The sequence below is a fragment of the Petromyzon marinus genome, chromosome 2 (genome assembly GCF_048934315.1).
Source record: "Petromyzon marinus isolate PM22_M1 ecotype Great Lakes invasive population chromosome 2, UKy_Petmar_22M1.pri1.0, whole genome shotgun sequence".
Lineage (NCBI taxonomy): Eukaryota > Metazoa > Chordata > Hyperoartia > Petromyzontiformes > Petromyzontidae > Petromyzon > Petromyzon marinus.
Window position 1 is genome coordinate 16,612,949 of NC_133668.1, and position 22,034 is coordinate 16,634,982.

General features: G+C 45.4%; 1 protein-coding gene across 7 annotated transcripts in view; it reads left to right on the top strand.

Moving 5' to 3' along the window:
* Nucleotides 1–22,034, top strand: part of AKAP9 (A-kinase anchoring protein 9) — an 80,572-nt gene that overhangs the window by 32,784 nt on the left and 25,754 nt on the right. For 4 of the 7 annotated variants that reach the window (XM_032960591.2, XM_032960615.1, XM_032960607.2 and 1 more), the window contains exons 21-33: nucleotides 1,655–1,890; nucleotides 2,408–2,631; nucleotides 7,879–8,020; nucleotides 12,000–12,212; nucleotides 13,424–13,459; nucleotides 15,314–15,546; nucleotides 15,948–16,064; nucleotides 17,815–17,835; nucleotides 18,691–18,879; nucleotides 19,181–19,378; nucleotides 19,980–20,129; nucleotides 20,544–20,720; nucleotides 21,048–21,728. In XM_032960591.2, coding sequence (XP_032816482.1) covers nucleotides 1,655–1,890; nucleotides 2,408–2,631; nucleotides 7,879–8,020; nucleotides 12,000–12,212; nucleotides 13,424–13,459; nucleotides 15,314–15,546; nucleotides 15,948–16,064; nucleotides 17,815–17,835; nucleotides 18,691–18,879; nucleotides 19,181–19,378; nucleotides 19,980–20,129; nucleotides 20,544–20,720; nucleotides 21,048–21,728 — 2,617 coding nt within the window. The remainder of the gene's footprint in view (nucleotides 1–1,654; nucleotides 1,891–2,407; nucleotides 2,632–7,878; nucleotides 8,021–11,999; nucleotides 12,213–13,423; nucleotides 13,460–15,313; nucleotides 15,547–15,947; nucleotides 16,065–17,814; nucleotides 17,836–18,690; nucleotides 18,880–19,180; nucleotides 19,379–19,979; nucleotides 20,130–20,543; nucleotides 20,721–21,047; nucleotides 21,729–22,034) is intronic. The other 3 variants (XM_032960600.1, XM_032960624.2, XM_032960634.2) reach the window with 3 other exon arrangements.

The window sequence follows — 22,034 nt, forward strand, 5'->3', positions numbered from 1 at the left end:
ATCTGCCTCAAATTTTTCCATGAAAACATTGGCTACAACCGGAGATAATGGAGAACCCATTGGGGTACCTTCAACTTGTCTGTAAAATGTTCCATTCCAGGTGACGTATGTATTGGTGAGGCAGTGTTTAACCAGGGCCGGTACATCAGCATTCAATCCTTGTTGGACTAAATCTTCAATGATTGCAATGGTGTCGGGCACAGGAACTTTGATGAACAAAGAAACTACAGTAAAACCTTGGATTGCGAGCATAATTCGTTCCGGAAACGTGTTTGTAATCCAAAGCACTCCTATATCAAAGCACTCGTATATCAGTTGTGATCACGTGACGCTCGGCAGACAAAGCGTATTGCAAGACCTCGCTCGTTTATCAAATTAATTTATAAAAAAATTTTGCTCGTCTTGCAAAACACTCGCAGACCAAGTTACTCGCAATCCAAGGTTTTACTGTACATCGAAACTAACGAGCAAATCACCTGGGGATAGTGAGATGTCCTTTATTAAGGATTCCAAGTGAGCTGAGTTAAGTACAGATGAGGTGGTCTTACTAGTGAATGGTTGCAAGGTCTCAGACAGAAACCGGGCCAGTTTGTAGGTGGGTGAGTCAATGGTGGAGACGATAGGACGGAGTGGTGTACCTTCTTTATGGATTTTTGGTAAGCCATTCAGCTGGGAGGTCTAGCAGCAGAGGATTTTAAGAAAACCCTTTTGGTTTGTTCAATTAATGAAGCCGAATCAGTGATGATGCTGTTGGTTTTTGTAACGTGGTTGTTGGTGGGATCTCTTTTATTTTTTGTGTAGCTACCATCATTAAGTAGGTCCTGAATTTTGTTATCGTAAGTGGTTTTGTCCATGATGACCGTGGCATTGCCCTTGTTGGCTGAGAGGATGACGATGTCATCCCTCTTTTCTAATTGAGCTCAAAACGTTCATCCTTACTGATGTTGCTGATTTGGTGTCTTGGCGTTTTTGAGGATTGCAGCGATTTCCGACTTTGCTACGTCTACAGCGGTGTCCCAAACCCTTCGACTTAGGCAATGATATATCATCCACTTGGATGTTTTTAGGGGTGACTCCAAAGTTCAACCCTTTAGCCAAAACCGTTTCTAGGCTGTCGGAAATTGGATTATTACTCAGATTAATAACAACCTTGTCGACGTCTAACTTTTTAATGTGTTGATCTGGCTTCTTCTTGGAAAGGAGGTTGAACTTCGAAATCAGGTTATCTTTACATGTTGCTGACATTGTCGCGGCTGACGAGGCAGTCATGTTATCTACATGTTCCAAATCTGATGTAGACATTTTTTTTCTGTCAATGTTAAGTGTGATTTCATGAGTGTCTTAGTCACATGATCCAGTTCAATTCGGAGCAGTCTAATTCTATCTGAAATCAGGGCCAAGCCTGCCCTGAACAATGTTTAATCACATTTCAGATGAAAATGTACATATAGAAATAGTTTTAATATTCAGATATTCTCTTACTTTTGTTCTGATAAAAAATTGTCATTCCTTCACATCTACCTTAGAAGGCCATATGTCTCTCAGTGGGGCTTCTACTCCGATAAACAAAGTATCCTCTCTGTCTGTATTCTGCCCAGCTGCCCGTGTATCCGTCGTTGCCAACTTCTGTTTTTGTTGTTGTTGTGCTTCACAGCGCAAACACTGTCAGGGCCAATGAGCACTTGCTGCATGTGCTCTCCGAGGTGGTGCGACGCGTACTCTCCTCCGAAGAGTCCATTGCTCGCCGCGTCTCTGCTCTCATGGCCCCCGCGCCGGAGCATGCTGGGACTTCCGCACAAGTGCCGGCGGGGTCTGTGCTTGATGTGGAGGAAGGGGTCGCGTCGTCTGCGTCTCCCCGAACTCTGAGCGGCTACAGGATACCAGTCGAAGGTATCTCCTTCACACAGCCATTGCAGTCTGCACACAGGGAATCACTGTCTTATGTGTCTGTGTAGCAGCTTGAATCAAAATGCGGAAAGAGTGTTAATCCTACAGTGGATAAGCTATTTCCTGCACCTCTGATTGTATTATCACGTTTGGCTCCGTACGGTGCGAAAGGAGTTCAACATCCATACATACATACAACATGCGTACACTCATTGTCTCAACCCTTTGGATGGAGGGTGATGGTCTGACCTGACCCTGGGATTTGAACTCGTGTAACTGCCCTGCCAACAACTACTTTTGGAAAAGAGAGTGTTAGACAATGTAAAAAGTGGCTCAACGGCAAGGGCTTCTACCCATTATGCAATTCAGCTATCCACTTATATCTTCAGTAAGAATATTTTCTAACATGCCTTTGTGCAATTAATTGCTCCTTCATTATGAAAGAGAGCACAGACTGCTGGCCATACTATAGGACTGTGTTGTGCGTGGGCGATGTCCACCCCCTCCCAAACCTTGGCAGGCGCAGACGAAGGAGAGTGGCACGAGGGCCAGATGGACGAGACGAGCAGCGCGCGCTCGGCAGCGACTGACGAAGGCCTCGAACTGTCTCAGCGCCTCTCCGAGAGCATCTTCTCCGGCCCTGAGCTTGAGACCGCCGGGGAGGAGCTGGTACTGGGCTCGAGCGCACGTCTGCAGGCCGCCACAAGCCGGCTGCTCGACCTGCTTGCCGAGCTCTCGCGACAGGTGACTGCACGCAAGTCCCACTCAGAGGCGCGTGCTGTCTGGGCTCTCCCATGGCTCTGCACTGGTGGAATCGGAGTGGTGGAGCCGCATTCACATGCGCGGCTCTCTTAGTTTACCCTGGGCTCTGCGTTCGCTGAGTGTTGTGAACCTAGTCCTGGGGAGGGGATGTGTGAAAAATGTGGTGCAGGGAGCACTAGAGTCACGGCCAATGATTGTTATATCATCCCCAGTTGTGGCACCCCCACATAAAACTTCACTGTCTGGAATTAACAATTCTTATGTGGAGACCCAGTGGCAGTGAGGTCAATGCTGTTTTTTGGATAAACCGTGGTTGTGGTGCATATTCATAAACTAGAGCTTTGGAGGTGGGCTAGTGGATATTCCTGTGCTGCATCTCTTCAGTCTGCTGTACTATGAGGTGGACAGGAGATGGCAGCACAACAGTTTGGTTCGTAATCCATTTCTGTGGAACGGAAGTATCATCAATTATTTGCATGACACACTACCACTCTCCTTTTGGTTTCCTGAGATACGATCTGCTCAATGAACTTTATTAAAACAGAACATGTATATTAAAATGTATTAAGTGTGGAAATGTTCTAGTTTTAAAAAAACAGTCACCTTTCTTTGAGACCAAGACTACTGTGGTATGTATTCTGGCTGCAGAGCCTGTTAATGTGAAGATAAATATTCATTCGCAGTGTGCTGCAACCGAATATAGCAGTGTCCCCCTGTACGAGGAGCTAACAAGAAATTGGCCAAACGTCCTCATGCAGGATCATTTTGAAAAAGAGTGATAGGCTTTTCTGGATTAATTACATTTTTATAGTGAATTGTTATGAATATGTGAGCTGAATCTACCACATTTCATAATGGCATACAACAAACTAATAATTAATCAATCCAAGCTTTTGTCTAAATTAGTATATAGACAATGCTGTACTGTGTTGTACGTTTTTAAATTGTGATGACAAATGGGGTTGGCTGCAGAATAGGAACAGGAACAAAAATCCCATTATTTAAATTGGCCCACTTATTTCAAATGACGTCAGAGAATCTTTAAAGTAAACTATAAAGAAGATGGTGCAGATTTGTATGGTTAATATACCAATTGTAATAACCGTGGCGGTCTTCCGGATTCGAAGTATTAAACCTTGGCTGCAAACGGCAAACACGCTACCTTTGGGCAAATGTCGCTGCCCAATTATCTTCAGTGAAACATTTTAATCAGCTACTTATGGAGAGCATGTGATGATTTAATGTTTTTTTATATATATATTGAGCCCCTTTGCATGGGTGAGTGAAAATAGAGATACTAGCCAAGATGGGTATGTTTAGAAATTTTTAATAATATCGTTATTATCAACATCAGCAGTCATAGTCAATCCACTCCTGGATATCTATTATGGCTGCATAGATAGTTATGCATTCAAGTTTGGTCTCTTCCCTAGCCCCATTGCAAGTAGTGTCGCTCAGTTACCATGTTAGATTAAGCGCCTGGGTGTGTATGCATGCCTATATGAATGTGCGTGTTTATGAGTTTTAGGGAGGCACGGGTCTCCGTGTGACGTGGTGTTGTATGTGCACGTCTCCTCGTGGCAGGGGAGCTGTAATTGTACACGAGTCAATGGGCAATGGGGGAGGTGTTTGCAGTAATGTTTACACTTGTGTCGTACCGGGAGACGAGGGTGTGTCACTTTGTCAAGAGCGTCAGCGCATGAGCAGTGCTGGTGCGGTGTGGGGAGATGCCATTTCATATATATACCCGCACATACTCGCCAGGGGATGATTCGGTGCTGCGACTTGGACACTTTAGCCTTAGCCTTGCCAAACAGCCAGTGTGAGACATTACCTGAAAATGGGTGTCATTACAGTTTGACGTAATGAGCTGCAAACACGACTAACTGAGCCACAATGAAACCAATGTATAGTGTAGGCTCACCAAGGAATTATGATCTGGGTATGCATGTCACTGATCATTTAGCACATTCATCGTGAAGAATTTCATTCAGCTTTTTGAAGGGGTTTTTTTGCTGACATTTGAATTTAGGCGTACCTCAAAGGTTTTTGTTAATCTAAAATAGAAGTTTCATCAATGAAGATAACATTGTATTACTCTCAATGGAGGTAACAAGCAATGAGTCTCTGAAAAAAGACCCCAGCGTGAAGAGCAAGAACGCCATGGAAACTGTGGCTATTCTGAACAACATGGACAATCTCAACGTTGACAATTTAGTCATGAGTAGAAAATTTAGAACTCTTCACAAGACTCTGAGAAAAACGACAAAATGCAGCCACCGGACAGTTGGTGACAATGTAGCATGGGACAAGTCTGTGGCTGATGGTGACAATGAGTGCTGTGCAGGAGAAGTTCTTGCTCCAGGTTTTTGGCCTGAGGGCAGTGAGCTGGAGGTGTGCGAGGTTGTCACACGTGTACCACTGCCCCCTCTATGCTTCAACTTGAATGGGCATCATCGGCTGGGAGGGTCGACGACAGAAGCGGGCGCCAGAATCTGCCTGTACACGCGCTTCTCTTCCCACTACAAACCAAGCATGGGATATGGAGTGCGTGTGATCTCCAAACTCCTCCTGCCGTGCCCCCCGTTCAGGGTGAGCATCTTCTAGCCCACTGTTCGTTTGTTAAAAAAAAACTTTGGGAAAGTTTTCTTCGTTAATGCACTTTGTGCCAACCCTAGTCCTTTGACAGATATTTACAGGCATTGATAGATTGTATTGCATATGCAGCAGTGATGGAATAGTCAAAAGTTAGTGTCACTACTCTGACAAATGTCGATCAGTTCTCAGCTATACTGGTGGCCCTGAGTATGTAGTGAAATTTTCAGATTTTTGTGTTGAAGACCAGGGCAACCACGGTTAACTTTACCAAAAATGGTCAAAATATTATCGACTAATTTTAAAAGAATACGATTGACCGAGCTGAATGACAGTCATGATTTGAGTTCACAATATTACAATTGTAGTTGAATCTGCCTATCGCAAAGCTAAACAAACCTCTTGAAGCTGGATTAATTTGCGGAGAGCCATTCTGGTGATAGGATCTCTGGTATACTGTAAATAATGAATGAAATGTTGTACATTTTATTAAAAGTAAGCACTCATATTTAACTAATACTATTAACGAATCATGAATAGCCATAAACTAAATATTTACAATCTAATAACGGGTGGTGGCGGGTTTAACGACACGTATATTTACGCGATCTAACCCAAAAAACCTGTATTATAGATGATATTGATCGCGAAAGCCTACGTGTTAAACCAATCTTATAACACTGCAAAAATTACTCCTGTACAGTTTGATGAGTCAATTCCCATCACCGTGAAGCAGAGGTAGGAGGCTGAGGTTCACTGGATGTGGAAGGCTCAGCTTACGTGAATGGAAATTGTGCTTGGTAGTGTGATACAATAAAAACACTGGGAAACTCAAAGTGCAGAGCAATTAGAGAACCAGAGAGAAGTTGAGCACACCCCATTGTATTGGATCATTGGAATCTGTGGAAGGAGAATGCAGGTATATTTAGATCCATATTTGTGTCTGTGATTCCAGAACAGATTCTTTGTTGTTAGTGTAAATATTAAAAGGTGAATATGAATGTCCTACCTAAGAGCAAATTACTGTTGGGTGTTGGTGACAATGATGATGCAGATGAGCACACAGAAAATAAACAAACTAGAGTGAGATGGGGTGCCTGTGTAATTAAAATTAGCATTATTTCTGAGACAACTAGAAGCAAAGTGGGAGGCTCAACATGTGGAATAGTTTGTGTTTAGTTAAATCAGGGGTTCTCAAATATTTCCAACCGGATGCCTCATTATGCAACCAAAACATTTCTGATGGGGTTGTGGGGAGAGTGGGATGGTGAAGCGCTTTCAGTAGACCATATTGTGGCTTTGACTGGGGGCAGAAGGTGGTGTCACGCTTACAGATGTCATGGCATTGATACTTTTGCGTGGTCTGAATGCAAGTAAAATGTATTTGCCCAAAAGATGACCTATTTCAAATGTCAGTCGAAGCCCCTGGTGGTCACCCCCTATGGTTTGGGACGGAGGATCTAACCCAAGTAAAAGCCACGTCTTCTTTCCATGATATTAAGCTGTGGTTGATTTGAGTCATTGCACGTTTTGGGAGAGATTGCTCCATACTGTAATGTGTGAATGTGAGTGTGTAACCATAGATGTTTGCAATGTTTGTGGGTAGTGTATGTAGTGTATGTGTTGATATATTTCATTTTAGAGTACGCTAATTGGGTCATCAATGGCATACATATATTTTTTTGTTACATTTGTTAACCTTGGTGGGGGGGGGATTTTGAAACTGATAAGAGGAATTTCTGTTCGTAACAAAAATGGAAGAGGACCACATACTTAAGCCTCTAATTTCTTATCCATATTTTCATTTAGTCATCGGGATTGCTGTTTTATCATGCTAACCTTTGGCCTTTTTGTGATTCATTACTTTCAAATGTTGTCTTTAACCTCCACAAAGCATAATAGTTTTGCTCAATAATTTTGCGTTTTCTTTTTTGTATTACTCCTTTGCTCTACCCATGCTTGTGAGAATAGAATTTCTAAATCAATGTACAACTAGATTATAAACCGTTTGACTGTACTGCCTCATACAGGCAACTCATTGCCCTGCAGGTTGGTGTCACCCACAGATGTATCTGTCTGTGTTCCACCAGCGCCTGTTTAATGATGCAGCACTACAGGCAATTGTCATATCCAAGCAATGTCAAAACGAAGGGCCATTGTAGTTTGGCTATGTTTTATGTGGGTTTCACATCAGTTATCAATGTCTTTATGCTTAAATGAGTGTAGTTAGGTACAAGAAATTCCATATGTCCGCACTGCGGATCACTGTGTCTGTAGGGTAACCATTTCTCAAATGTCATGGCAAATTTCAAACTGTCTCCTTTCTCAGTCGAACATGGGGTGGCACTCTTTTTTCTTAGCTGTTGATGGAAATTCCACATTTCAATGTTGGGTGCCTGTCTGTTGATTTCCACAAAGCGCTACTCATTTTATTGCATTCAGAAGAGGTGGTGGCATTCATCAACCCCAAACTGGGATGTGAAGTTGGAAAATTACGATCGTCAGTTGAACACTCAGCCACAATTCTACTGTCTGTAGACACAATCGGATAACATGGTGCTGCGGATGTGGGCTTGCTCATTGCCCTGAGCTTTGCCCTGTAGCCATACTAACCCCGGGCCATTGCGGGTGCAGCTGGAGCAGGCACGAGCAGCGGAGACGGAGCTGGTGTCGGAGTGCAGCCGGCGCACGCATGATGCGGCAGGGCTCGCCGAGCGGCTGGCTCATGAGGCCAAGGCCCGTGAGCAGCTGGCACTGGAGCTGCACAAGGCAGAGGGTAAGGGAGCGGTGCCCCAGTCCTCCAGCGCACAATCCCACATACACAACAACAACCGCTGTTTGCCACTGACGTCAATACGGCGTTTGTGCCAAGCTAGGTGCACCCTAGTGTGAAGGTGCACCACACGCACACACACATTCACTCACAACAATAACCGCCATTCGTCACTAAGTGGCGGTGACGTCACCACAGCACTTGTACCTGGCTATATGCACTGGAGGATCAATGGCAGGAAATCACAGGTTAGGCCTAGGTGTTAGGACTTAACTGACGGAGATGACTGGCAGATGCACCACCTGTGCGCCCCACTGTGCCAACTTACTGCATTTGGCCGTCTGGAGCTCCTCTCATTGTTGTGAGTATTACTCCTCCACCCTCTGTTGATGTTGGAGGGACGTTGCCTCCAACTTCACAGTAGCTTGCTTCACGAGCCTCCTCCACAGAGGCGGATCTTGACACTGCCTTGGCCTGACATCACTCTATCCCGAAGGCACTAGAAGTATGTCAGATTCTTCATCTGTCAATGTTTTTAATCCAATACTTTTTACTTGGCAGTTTGCAACTGAGTCATTGCTATTGTCTTAAACATATGCTAATTAACACTCCACAAAGTTAAGATTTCCACTTGAGATGTACTGTACAGTTTCATTTTATGGGGAATGTGAAGCTAGCCATTAATGTATTTTCAGTCACCAGATGTCGGCTGCCTTCTTTGTGTATATATCACCGTAGCATACTCTGTGTGTCACTTCTTTGAAATTGCTTGATAACTATAATGGGCGGTGGAACGCTTTCCTCTGAATTTGCTGGTAGTTTCAGATTGGCTGTTACATGTAGCTCCTTTATTAGATGCTTATCTTGTTAATCTTGCATTGTGAGTGTCTTCTCATTTATTCATAAGACAGTGTCAGTTTTTCAACGGTTTATTCACTAGATAATATGGTATCGACTGTCAGTCTTTTGTGCCTTATTGGCCTGGTGCTTGTGGGCATGACAACAGGACCGTACACCAGTTCTGTGGTTATCATGGCAGCTGCAGTAAGATACCTGATGTTAGCTGCTTTCCATTTTACCTCAAATTATCAAGCCATCAATGATTAAAACAGCTACTAAAATGTGGCAGCTTGATTTCTACCCGTCACCAAAACATCATAGAGATACGGTATTGTTGTTCTTAATTTTGCCTGGCCATGCTTAAACATGCCTTTACCAAATCACCCCCAATAAACCCGATCTCATTTGTAAAAAAAAAACGCTGGTAAGCCAGCGTGTAAAGGGAGCCTTAATTTCTTTGCGCAGTAGTACAGTTGCCTGGATTGTTGCAGCCACTTTTCTGAGACTAGTCAGTTAGAGGCAGTCAATTACAGGTTCACTCAAGATATCAGCGGACTGTGATGAAAATGCACAAGGTTCAGCACACTGAGCCACAACGAGCATTTGGAAAGAGAAATTAGTTATATAAAATCCAATGAGAGGGAAACTTTATCCCTTACATTAGAAGCCTTTAGTGCTCATTCCCCAAGCTGCTGATCCTCCTCTGGTGTCTGCTTTGAATATGCAGAGGGTCTGTTGTTTCCACAAAATAATTATTGCCTGGGTATTCAAGTCAAAAACGTTAACGATTACTTTGTTACCAAATTCTTAGATGCAGCATGACTATCAGTGAGTGAGAGAATGACCCCAGGAAATAGCGCTCCTTAATTCTATACATCGGATTCACGCAGCACTATACAGCACTCCGTGTGCCTTGACAGCAGATTTACACATGTCAATTACGTTGATAAAAGTAAGAGCTGAGATTGGTTGAGTGAACTTTACAAATACGTTGTTAAATAAATAAATATTCACTTGTTTCTGGCCAGGTTTAAATGGTAAACATGCTACTTTAAATTGGCAGTTTTTATTTGTTTTCTGTTTTATTCTGAAAGGTGTTGTGGCTGACTTGAGATATATATTACAAAATGAGTTCTGTATAAATGTAACATTGAACGGAATTATTTGTTTTTTGAGGCAACAAAAGTATTTTGTTAAGTATGGTCAATTGTAAAGAAATAGCAAATACTGTACTGTATATACATCAGTAGTGGCCTGGTGTTTGCAAGGTGCACAAGCACGCAAGAAACACACGGTGTTCCTTAAAAACAACAGTATAGCAGCCTCCTTGCACGTTAAGTATAAGAATCTTAAGAATGCGGCATACAAAAGCTGTGCTTAGAAATGCTTTGATCAGCGTTCAGATTGTTTGCACAAATTAAACACGGGCAGTCATGGATGAGAAGTGCAAAGGTCGTTGGGCATGCTGGGACACGTCGGCCCGTATCCAGCTCGCAAGCAATATCCTTGGTGGCTATTTAACTTCCTGAGGAGGACTTGTAAAGAAACTGAATCTAAATCACAACATCCTGTCCCTCTTGTGCTGGGGGAGAATAGCAGCATTCTCAGGTTGCTGTGTTGCGGGGAGGTCTCATGCAACAATGAGCGCAAACTTGTTGCAAAAAATGCTCCTGGTGGTCGTTCAAATAACATGCTAATAGTCAATTATGTTCAAGTGTCTGCAACTCAGCATTACAATGCAGCTATTTAAAATTCAGCTGGGTGGCACGGAGATGGTGAAATCTTGTGAGTTCAAATCCCAGTGGGGGTTGACCCTCAGCCTCATTATTATTCATATTTAACTAGTATGACAACTCCTTGAGGTTTATTTGTCATTTCCAGGCAGGTCCTAGCTAGTTGACAGCGATTCTTCGCTTCTATTTCTCATCACAGAGATTTAACGGGTTCTCAAGTGCAGCGAGTTCAGCCCATTCACCATTGATTGTACAAAGCAAGGCAGCCATGCAGATCGGCGTGAGACTTTTCTCACCTACTCATACTATTCTTGGCAAGTTGCCTTTTGAAACTTAGATTCTTGGCTATTTACACCATCCATCTCCTAATAATTGTGAGTGTTTCAGATTAGTTTATTCAGCTCGTATGCACAAGTGATGAGCTTTTATCCACAAGTGAGGAAGCTAGTAAAATGACATCAGCTAGTCTACATTGTAAACTAGCAGCACCAGGTAACTCTACATAACCTTGGATGAACTTGAGCTGCTCCATTGAGTTCCTTAAGAAGCTCCCAGCACACGGAGCGTAACATCGGACATCATGCCAAACAACGTGCATTACAACCTAAATGTTATCGGAGGGCTATACAACACAACCATGCAAACCTATTTATTATACTAGCTTTACTACCCGGCTTGGCCCGAGACTTGGATTCTTGTATTGGATTAATACACGGCCTACGCGGAGGGTGGGGGGGGGGGATGCGTGACGTCAGTAGGCACACCGCGTAAAGCTGCCGCATGCGGGTGACATCACAAATGTGACGTCACCGCTCACTTGCCGTGCAAAATATATCCATTATTGCGCCCCCTTCCCCAAATACAAAAGTCTATTTTTATACTTTTTTCCATTGTGTACAGTCTGGAAGCTACCCACATGCCAAATTTCAAGTTTGTTGCATGTTGGGAAGTATGCTAAACATTTTGAACAGACACACATATTCACAAATTTCCCTTTTATATATAAAAATATTGTAATTACCTGTTTGTGCTATGTGCCTCCATGGTAAGCAGAGCACTGTGGCAGATACAGGATTGCAATTGCCCATGTGTGTGCAGGTCTGCTATGGGGAGCAGTAGTGGAACGGTTAGCGCACTGCGATCCGAACCCGGCAACCCGAGTTCGATTCCCGCTCACGGCCAACCAGAAATGATTATATCTGAACCGGTTCTGGGCCTCCCCTGGGTCGATTCAGCCTCAAATGAGTACCTGGTGCGGTGTGTATAAACACCGCCACTGAGGAGACAAAGGGGGTTGGGTGTAGTGCTGACCACCCACCCCCTCCCTCGTGTGCTGTGCAGGCCTTCGTAAGTGCTCGCGAGCAGCACTTACCCCAACAGACTATACGGGATCTTTGTTTTTTTTGCAGGTCTGCTGGAGGGCTATGTCGCGGAGAAGCTCTCGCTGCAGACGGCGCTGCAGGAGCGCGAGGCGAGCGAGCGTGCTCTGGCGGGCTCCCTGGAGGCGGCGCGTGGCCGTCTCACCGAGCTCGAGACGGAGCAGCAGCAGCTGGACGAGGAGCGCCGCCTGCTGGAACGTCAGAGGCACGCAATGGCCGCCTCTGCCACCGGCGCACAAATGGGTGAGGGCTCATCACGGGCACAGGATCACATCAAATCACAGAGTGCTCAGCTATGTAGTAAGGACACAAGCTCAAATTGCATGTGAAGGTTGACTTTATGATAGTTGAGTTGTTGCAGCCCCTTTGGCGTCCATGCACTAGGTGCCTCTGTGGATGTGTAGGCTTTGACTTTAACATAGGTATTTCTGTGACCAGTCACAAGCTAATCCCTCAACTGTTTCAATGCTAAATTCTCCTGTTTGATATGTAAACCCCTTTGTCAAGGTGCCTCACTTCTCTCAACCAGCTTAAAAGACGCTGCGAATCTTAGCAGCGTTCATTGTAGCTCTGTCGTCCCGACAGGTTTGTTCCTTTCACCTGAAAAAGGCCACTTGTGTTGTGGCCGAAACGTCGTGAGAATTTTATTGTTTTATTTTATTATTTTATTCTCATTCTACGTGACTTTACCGAAAGAACCAAAGAAGTTGGCTCATTATCTTTCTAGGTCAGGAATATGAGTACCACTTATTTGGGAAAGTCGTCTGTTCTGGAAATATTTACCTCCCCAACCCCACTCATCTCGAAGATGGAGACGAGCTCAGACCCATATGTATTTGTGCAGGGACACACTTCGACTGAACCTGGAACGATCTTGGATGCTCTTCCTTCTGATATTAGGAAGCCACCGGAGCTGTACACTTTTAAATCTAGATTGAAAACTTATTTATTTTTAACAGCTTTCTTTTGTTAAGTTTGTTGTCTTTCCCCCGCACCTCCCAGTTAGCATGGTTGGCTACATATGGTGCAAAACAAGTTCAACATACATTCGGAACAAAAGCAACTGCCGCCGTTCTCTACTAGGTAGCAGTGATATAGCTGTGGTATTCGTATGAGAGTATGTGCACTTTAAGGCCATACTGAGCGATATATGATTAGCAGACATTACATATGGAGACAAATTCAGGATTTACAGGGCTCTTAAAATGTCATAGTTGCCATTTTGCCACTCAAGGTACTGCACCTCCTTACACTTTTATAAAACACTACGACATCCTGCACTTCTGCATTACACGCTTTACAGGCAGCAGCACAGCGAACGGTCACCCTCACACTTCCTGCCTTGTTCCTCAGCATTTCTTTTATTTCCTTTCCCACTGGATTCAGCCTTGGAGTTGTCTCGCTTACTCCTGTCTCCTCTCCGTGCCCCGCGCACTCTGTCCTCCTCCCTCTAGTGAGCGTGGGTCCCGGTGATGGTTCTGCTCCTCCAGGTTGGTTTGGCTGCCGCACCCAGAGGTGTCCCTGGCCCGTGCGTGCCCTGTCAGTTGCTTCACGTGAAATGATTGCCCAGATCGAGACTGCTCACATTGACCTAGTCAGCCAAATTCTGATGAACGCAATCCTCCCCTTAGTCACCATTAAGTTCCCTTACGGTGGCTCATTTGACTGATTAATGAAGATTCTGACCTGGTAGTCATATTGAGGCAATCCCCAAACCTATCCTGCCAACGTAGCCATAATTTTTTTGGGTTTGGTCAAATGAGTACCACATTGAGGGAAAGTAAACAGTGGTTGTCCTATGAATGGTCTTGCCACCGCCATACTAATGTATGATTTTATTGTATTTGTAGTCAACCATGAGGGTCCTGTGTGTAATGAATGCCGTCCCTTAGCTTTTTTTTTGCTTGAATACCACAGGCCTCTATGATTGGTGAATAGGTAATCACACACTTTTCTCATTTAATCATTGATCCAGTCACGACAAAAGAGTTGTTAGCAAGAGTCGTCCACTCTTCAACCATGTGTGAGCAGTCTGGTGTGGTGGTGCATTTCCTAAGTGAGGCATGCATTATACGGTCTCACTGACAAGTGTGTGCTCAGCAGAAAATACATCTGCCACAGGACTGGGCACCAACGCTATGGAAACTGCCTGCCACTAACCGCCCATTGGTGCTTGAACTGTCCTCTCGGCCTGCCGGTGCTTAAGCTGTGCTAACACGCATGTGCTGAGGGCCCCTGTCGCTCACCGCCTCCAGCGTCCCTCCACACTAAACGGCACGGACGGAGCGCGCAGCTGCAGCCTGTGAAGTTGGAGGCTCAGTTTTTTTACTAACTTATGGTTTTGTTTCTCTATTTGACTCATTCATACTCATAACCATTGCAACGATTCATCACTTTTCACAGAACAGGAACCGAGTTTGTTGTAATTTGTCAGGGTGTAGATGTATTGCGTATAATATATGTATGGAAAGTATTACTCTTTTTTATTATCCCAGCGGGTGGCAGAGAGTGTAACTCACAATCGGTCGGTAACTCTGCACATTGTTCTGTGGTTGATCAAATCGGACTTACTTGGTGGTAAGTAAGCTGCAGTTGAGCACTGAGAGTCTCTACGGATGCAAAGGAGTCTCTGGGTTTTTTAGGGAGACACCGTCAGGGCATAAAAGGCTGAGGATAAATTTAACTATTAAGATAGAGTGAGATGGGTGTATCCCACCCATCTTAAAATTGTTTACAACTCCCAGGAATGTCAGTAGCATGCTCTTGACATTTTCTAGGCTCCTACTTCTGCAGGAAAACTAAGTTTGTCTGCATTGTTAAGGAGGCCTATTGCATGTTAGTTACTGTGCAAAGTTGTATTTCTTAACGTATTGTTAACAGGTACATATATAATGCAATGGCTAGCACGATTCTCTAGAAGCTGTGTAATCGCTGACAATTGCCTGCTATGCAAAAGTGAAAGAAAAGCGGCCGCTTTACTTGCACATTCTTACAGTGTGAAAAGCGGCTCAGATCCACATGCTGTAAGCATGCCAGTTCTCTCAGCGCAGTCAATGTTCACTCACCCGCTCGCTCACTCCGATAGTTTTGTGCTAAATTGGATAAGAAAACAAGCGAGGATTACAATAAAACTATATCCACAGGAGTAATAATCAGGAATGCCGTATTGTTTATAATTCAAACTTGAAAAAATCTCAATCCTATTAGATAATTGAGCATACATTAAAAAAAAAACTCATTTGCTACTTTTGTTCATAATGTACCTATCAGTGTTGTAAAGTCGGTTTTGTTTGAATACGCTCGCGCCACATGTTTCTCTTTGACACGGGTTGATGTGCCCACAGGGCTCCTGCACGAAACAGAGAAGATGGCTCAGGAGAAGCGTCGGGTGGAGCAGCAGGCCGAGCGGGGGGCCCAGGAGCTGCACGGCCGTCTGCGTGCGCTGGAGGTGGCGCTGGACGAGGCCCTGGTGCGCAATGCGGAGCTGGAGAAGGAGCGGCATGCTGAGGCCAGCGACCTCCAGCAGCAAGTGCTGGCGTTGGAGAAACAGCTGAAGCACCACCGGCAGTTCATGGAGGTCAGCGCCCAACTCATTGTCGCGACTCCACTCTTCATGGAAGGATGTTCTCGCCTGTCACATCGTGTCACACGCGTGGCATTGGCTTATCAGCCAAAACTCTGCAAATTGGACTCGGAGCCGTTTATACCTGTTCAAGGTTGGCTCGTTTAAGCAATGTTTAGAAGACAGTGATTTAGGAAGTGTGTTGGCCATTGGACATTTTTTTAGGGCAACTCCTGACCTGTCTGTCCTACAGTTACCTGAGATATATTTTTAAAATATGTATATGTATTCTAGATTTGCATTGGTACAGATCTGTACCAATGCATGACTGTGCCAGTGGTATAAATTAGAACCAAGTTTGATTTGCATTGAATTGCGCATATAGCATAATACATTTGTGTTTGGATATGGTTTAGGAACAAGCGGCAGACCGCGAGCATGAACGGGAGGAGTTCCAGCAGGAGATCAAGCGCCTGGAGGGGCAGCTCAAACAGCAGAACAAGGCAACGCCTGCAGAGAGGGCCAGCCGCGAGGTGAGTTCCAGCTTCGTGGCGGCACTTAGACCTCACACCAAGAATGATCTGGGTTCGATTCCCGACTTGCGTGCCTTTCTGAATGGAGATTCTATGTTTTCCTCCTGTTCTGCATGGATTTATTTTTCCTCTCAGAGCTAAAATAAAACAATCAAATGTCACCGGTATTGGCCAAGCATCCCAATGCTGAAAAATTATCTGCAAATGACTCAATTGGGAAAACACATTGTAACATTGCTCCCGACTGAAAGCTTGGAAGGATTTTCCTGAAACAGAGTCTTGGGACTCAGTGAGGCTTTTCTGGGTAAATAAGCTTAATCATAATAATACTGGTTCCACGTGCTGTTCCATCACGTGCTCAATGACATGCTCATCAGCGGCTCTGCTCAGCACTGACATTCTTCTACAGCTCTTCATAAACCAATCTGATTAACCCCAAATGTGTTTCACTAAACGTGAAATAACCTTACTTAACCATAATAACTTATGGAAGGAGATGAGCAAGGTGGTTATTACTGAAGTATTTGGTGTTTGAGACAAGCAGGTGGTGAATTAGAGAGCTAAATAGAAATCCTGTGGATTGAAAAGAAACGAACACAAGGAGTGAGTGTTGGACGAACTGGCACTGCGAATGTTTATGTTCGCAATGGTGACTGAAGTTTATGATAGCAGACTGAGAAAATGCATGACAGTCAGGATGTATGTATATATGTTGAACTTCTTTCACACCGTACATAGCCAACTGTGCTCATCGGAGGGTAGTGGCTTTGTGAAAATGTGGGGAGTAGATCACTTGAGAGGCTTAGCCTGGATATATTGGGAAGTATCAGGTATAGTATTCAATGAAGGAGCATATGGTGGTAGCTTCTGATATGTGAGGTTGAAATTAAATTTGGTCGCATGGTCACCTTTCAGGGGGTGAGCCATGGGAACCTGGCCCGGTGGCCTAGAGGCACGCATTCACAAGCGCCACGTGCTGGTTATCGCAGGCCGGCTCCTATAGAACGCCACTCTCCCTCAAGTCTCCAGCAGCCTCATTCTCCCCTGTGTCCTCTCTGGATACCACCACAAACCCTTCTCTTAAGCTAACTCTTCCATCTCGGCTGCCCTTGATGCATCTTGCCTGAAAAAATAAACTCCGATAGCTCTTTATTTATACCCTGTGGTGTACTCCTAACCTTCTACATTGCACATGATTATTTGTGTTTATATTTTCCTTGAAAGATGGTTGACTTAGTATGAGTACGTATAAGTTTATATTATACTTTGCTGTATGTATTTTTAGTGATTTATTTCATGTTCAAAAACAACCTGTGGTTTGTCTCTTTTACACCAAAATAACATTGTTCCAGAAGGCTTGTAGGTGAAGAAGCTGAAATTTTATTTCATTTTAGCAACAAAATGGATTCCTTTCCATTTACTTCCCAAATTCTGCTGAGGTAGCATGTAATGATTTTTAACATTTATTTATACGTACGTGTATTACGCTGAATAGTGTGAAAAATTATTGCAAGGTGGTAATGTGACATTTCTGAAAGGACTTGTGATACTATATTCATGGCTCTTAGTGCGATTAGATTTTGTGAAATGCTCATAAATGTCTGTCTGGAATTAAGCTCCCCTTGTAGAATTTTACAAAACAGTGGTTGTTTTATTTTCAATGACCATACCGTTGTAAAACTTAAAGTAAGTCAAACTCACAAACTAATTGTGTTGAATGTGTTTTGTTATGCTTTCCTTTGGAATATAGATTCAGGGTTTACAGGACCAGGTATGGTGGATTTTATCAATTGCTACTATATTCTACAATTTAACCTCTCCTTCAGACTTTTTGACTGCCCTGTTTAATCAGCGCTGCCCAGACCATTGTGATTTCTCTATAATTGTGGCTTTCCTCCATAAGCAGCTGTGCTCTTTGTCTCGGCCCTTTGATTGTGTCTCATCGTCCACTACGAGTCACTGCTCCTGTGCCTGGCCATCTGATGGATCATCTTCTTCACTGCTGCGGGCTGAGTCAGTCTTGGTCTTGTTTTCTGATGCCTCCCGAGCAATCAATGGCTGTTGCCTCATCATGGGTCCTGTGCTGCATGAGCGCTGGTCTGGTGCCCTTGAGCTGCCTTTGCAATGCCTCCCCGGTCTCACAGCTGCCACATCTCCCCTGCAAAGGGTTTTGATGACTGACTGCGAATTGTAGATCGTTCTTGAGCTTTGTAATTAAGTTAATACTGTTACTGTACAGACCTGAGTAAAAACAAAAACGAGTATTGTAAAATATTGTCCCGGTATAAGCAGATGTGCATTATGTTTATGTATATTTCATAATTCTTTGTTGTCCTGTTTATATACTTTTGTATTTTAAAATATTTTTCCTTTCTATCTCTGTGGCTTTTCATGTGTTTGTATCACAGTGTTTGTCCCCATGCCTCGTATTTCCTCTGTCTTGTTGGAAACCTGCTTGAGTTCCCACAAACAGCGCCTTGCGTATCCACCCTCTATGCGCGTGGAGGTGTACATTGCCCGTGGAGGTGTACATTGCCCTGTGTTTCCTTGTGCGCATTGCTCTGTGTGTGCTGCCGTGCGTGCTGTATGTGCCCACCTGCGCTGCTGCTGCTGCCACGTGATGCAGGTGGAGGGCCTGGAGGAGGCAGTGCGAGTGCGCCGTGCTCGTGAGGCCGAGCTGCTGCGTGAGCACTCGGAGCAGCGCTCGGCGCTGAGCGATCGAGCCGAGGAGGCGGAGCGGCAGGCCCAGCGAGCCACCGCACAGCTCCAGCAGCAGCTGCTCAGCCTGCAGCAGGCGCGCGACGATCTCGCACAGGTGCGTGTCGCTCCCCCGACGGGTGTCATCGTCTCCCGCCGCTTGCCACGTTCATGGCAGAAGATGGATGGACTATATTTATAGCAACTTGGTGCTCATCTCTATTTAAGTCCTCCGAGCAAGTGGGAGCGATTCATCTCGTAGGATAACCACTTCGTACAAAGTGATATTTCATATCGAGAAATCAGATGGATTCGGCTGTGTGCGCCTACGCACACGTGCGATAATCGTCCGTGATGTTGATCGACCCCCGAGTTTTGAGCTCGCGCCGTCACGTGACCGTTGTGCTGCGTGTGCCCAGGACAACGAGGCGCTGCAGCAGCAGCAGTACGCGCAGCTGACGCGCATCTCCGCGCTGCAGGCCGAGGTGGACGAACACCGGCACCGCTCCACCACCCCGGCGCCTCCGGGTGCAGTCTCCATGAGCTCCACCGACGCTGCCACGCTGCGCCACCAGCTGCAGGAGGAAAAGGAGGCGAACGAGCGCAAGAGCAAGGAGGTGCCCGAGCCGCGCGTCCACACATTCGGCACCACTCCTGTGATTGCTCCACCACCAGTGTGCACTGTGTTGAGTTCTCTGAGCAGCGTGGTCGAACTAGATGTGTGCATTGGGGCAGTGTGTAGCCTTGTTCCATACATCTTGTGAGTCCCTCACTCTCCCTCTCCATCCCCCTCACTCTTCATACCCCTCCTTCCCCCTTCTTCTCAGTCCCTCCACCCCCTTTTTTTCCATACCCCCACTGTCTCCCTCTAGATCTCCCCACTACCTTCCTTTTCATCCCCGCTGCACATGCGCTGTTTCCCCACCACCTCTTTCTCTGTGCCCCACTCCCTCCTTCTCCCCTGCCTCTCCATCTCCTCTCCCTCTCCAACCCCACAAGTAGGATAAGTTATAATAATGAATGCATTGGTATGCGTCTTGTTGATTTCAGAATTTGTTCAAATGAATGACACGTATCTAATGAGAAAAGTGAATTGAAAATCCAGTTGGTCACTCGGCCACCTGCCGGAACTTATTTTTCAAAAACAGCCTGAGGTTATTGTTTAATCTGTGTTCTGTTGCTGTGAATGAATCTGCGATGGTTAATTCCTCACCTCAGATCACTCATCTGGAAGAACAGCTGGAGCAGTTCCGTGAGGAGCTTCTCAACAAGTCTGAGGAGACTGGACAGCTACAGATGCAGCTGGAGATCCAGCGGAAGCAGGCAGGCCACGCGACTCAGCTGCAGCAAGGCAATACCCACATGAAGGTGCTCCCCACACTCACCACGAGGATTTATCAACGTGCTCATTGAGCAATAATTGGCCATTACTTATTAACGCTGATATTGGAAAAAATAATACATTAAGTATGTCCGTCTGTTGATCAGAATATCTGTAACATGGGGTCACAATAATAACTCATGAAGATAAGCCAATATGAACAACATTTTACTATAAAGTAGTGTTGCTGTTAGGAACTTAGCCTTTTGAAAACCAGGTGATGGTGTCACGTCATGCGCTGTGTGATGTAATCTCATGCTACACAAAACGTATGATTTACAACAGAAAAATATACTTAAGGTTTTGAGCATGATGGTGGAAATGTCTTACTCATCAATGTTTATACACCACCTCCAGAGCTGTCTCTAAAAATGTATTTGGTTTTCTTTCTTGTGGTGGAGAAGGTAGAGCTGTCGGAGGCTGAGGATGGAGGAGGTGACAGGAGAACGGGGAAAAAGGAGCAGGTGCATTTGTCACTGCCGGACGCTCTGCTGCAAGAGAAGAACGCAGAGATCGACCAACTGACCTTGCAGGTCCAGCAGCTGACGCACGCCCTCCAAGCTGCCCCACCCAGCCAGGTGATGACCTCTCATGCCCTTCGTATCAACACGAGACCAGACCAAGTCAATTAACAGTGGCTCCCTGCTCTAAAGAACATTGGGCAGTACTTATCTCCATTGGTGGTCCTAAGCCACATGGAAGAGATGGCCATTATAAAGGTTAGCAGTTGAGATGTGCAACGTGTCCCTATTTTGAATAATGGAGATGGTTTGACTTTTGGTTTTTATGACAGCGTAGATTATTGAACATTTTTCCAAAGACCTAGAAAAACTGAGGGGCACAGATTAAAAAAACACACACTTGCTGACCTCTGCACACTGCCTCCCCCGCCCCTGGCCTCACAGGCCTTGCAGGATGAGAATGAGGAGCTGCGTGCCGAGGTACGGTGTCTGCGGAGCGACGTGGATAGACTGCGGCGGCAGCACGAGGAGGAGTTAGAGCGCACCCACGAGGTGATCGCGCGCATGCAGCGCGAGCTGCCCCACGCCGAGGCAACTCTCCGCGCCCCACAGCCTCACGCCGACTCCCTGCTCTCCGAGATGGAGCAGCACAGCCTGGAGGCTCTGGCAGGGGACCAGCCCGGCCAGAGCCAAGCACAGCCCAGTGGGGGGCCGTGCACCCCAGAGGAGCAACTCGCAGACAATGCAAACGAGCAGGAAAAGAAGCAGGTCCTAGAGGAAGCACTGAGGAAGTTGGAGGCGCTTAAAGAAACCTACGAGGTTGTCGTAGAAGAGCACAGGTTGCTGAAGTTGCAATTGGCAGAACGGGACAATGATAAGTCAGCGCTAACGGAGCAGCTGGGAGAGCTGCAGAGAACAGTGGCATTCCAAGCGGCTGCAGAAGAGGAGAAAGCGGCCGCTCAGCACGATGCCGCGGAGGCCCTTCAGGCGCAGGTGCAGCAACTGCTTAAGCAGCTGGAGGAACAACAGCAGCTGGTTGAGCGCCAGGCGGAGGCTCGCACACACAGGCAGCAAGAGATCTCTGCCACCGCAGCCGAGGAGAAGCGGCAGCTGGAGGAAGAGCTGGTAAGCGAACACACTGAAGCTGCCATGTGGTGCCCACTGTGTTGTGCAGCACCTTGGTAATTGGTAATTTTTAGTTTGGCTGACGTATTTATTTTTGCCCCTACATACTCCTGAACTCCCGATTTGAACATGAAGATTAAGCAAATTGTCAAAAGTATTCAGTTTTATATTTTTAAATTTCGATTTAAAGCTTTCGTGACTGCAATGATTCATCTTCTTTGGTTCTTTCGGTAAAGTCACGTAGAATGAGAATAAAATAATAAATTGATAAAATAAAATAACACAATAATATTCTCACTATTATTG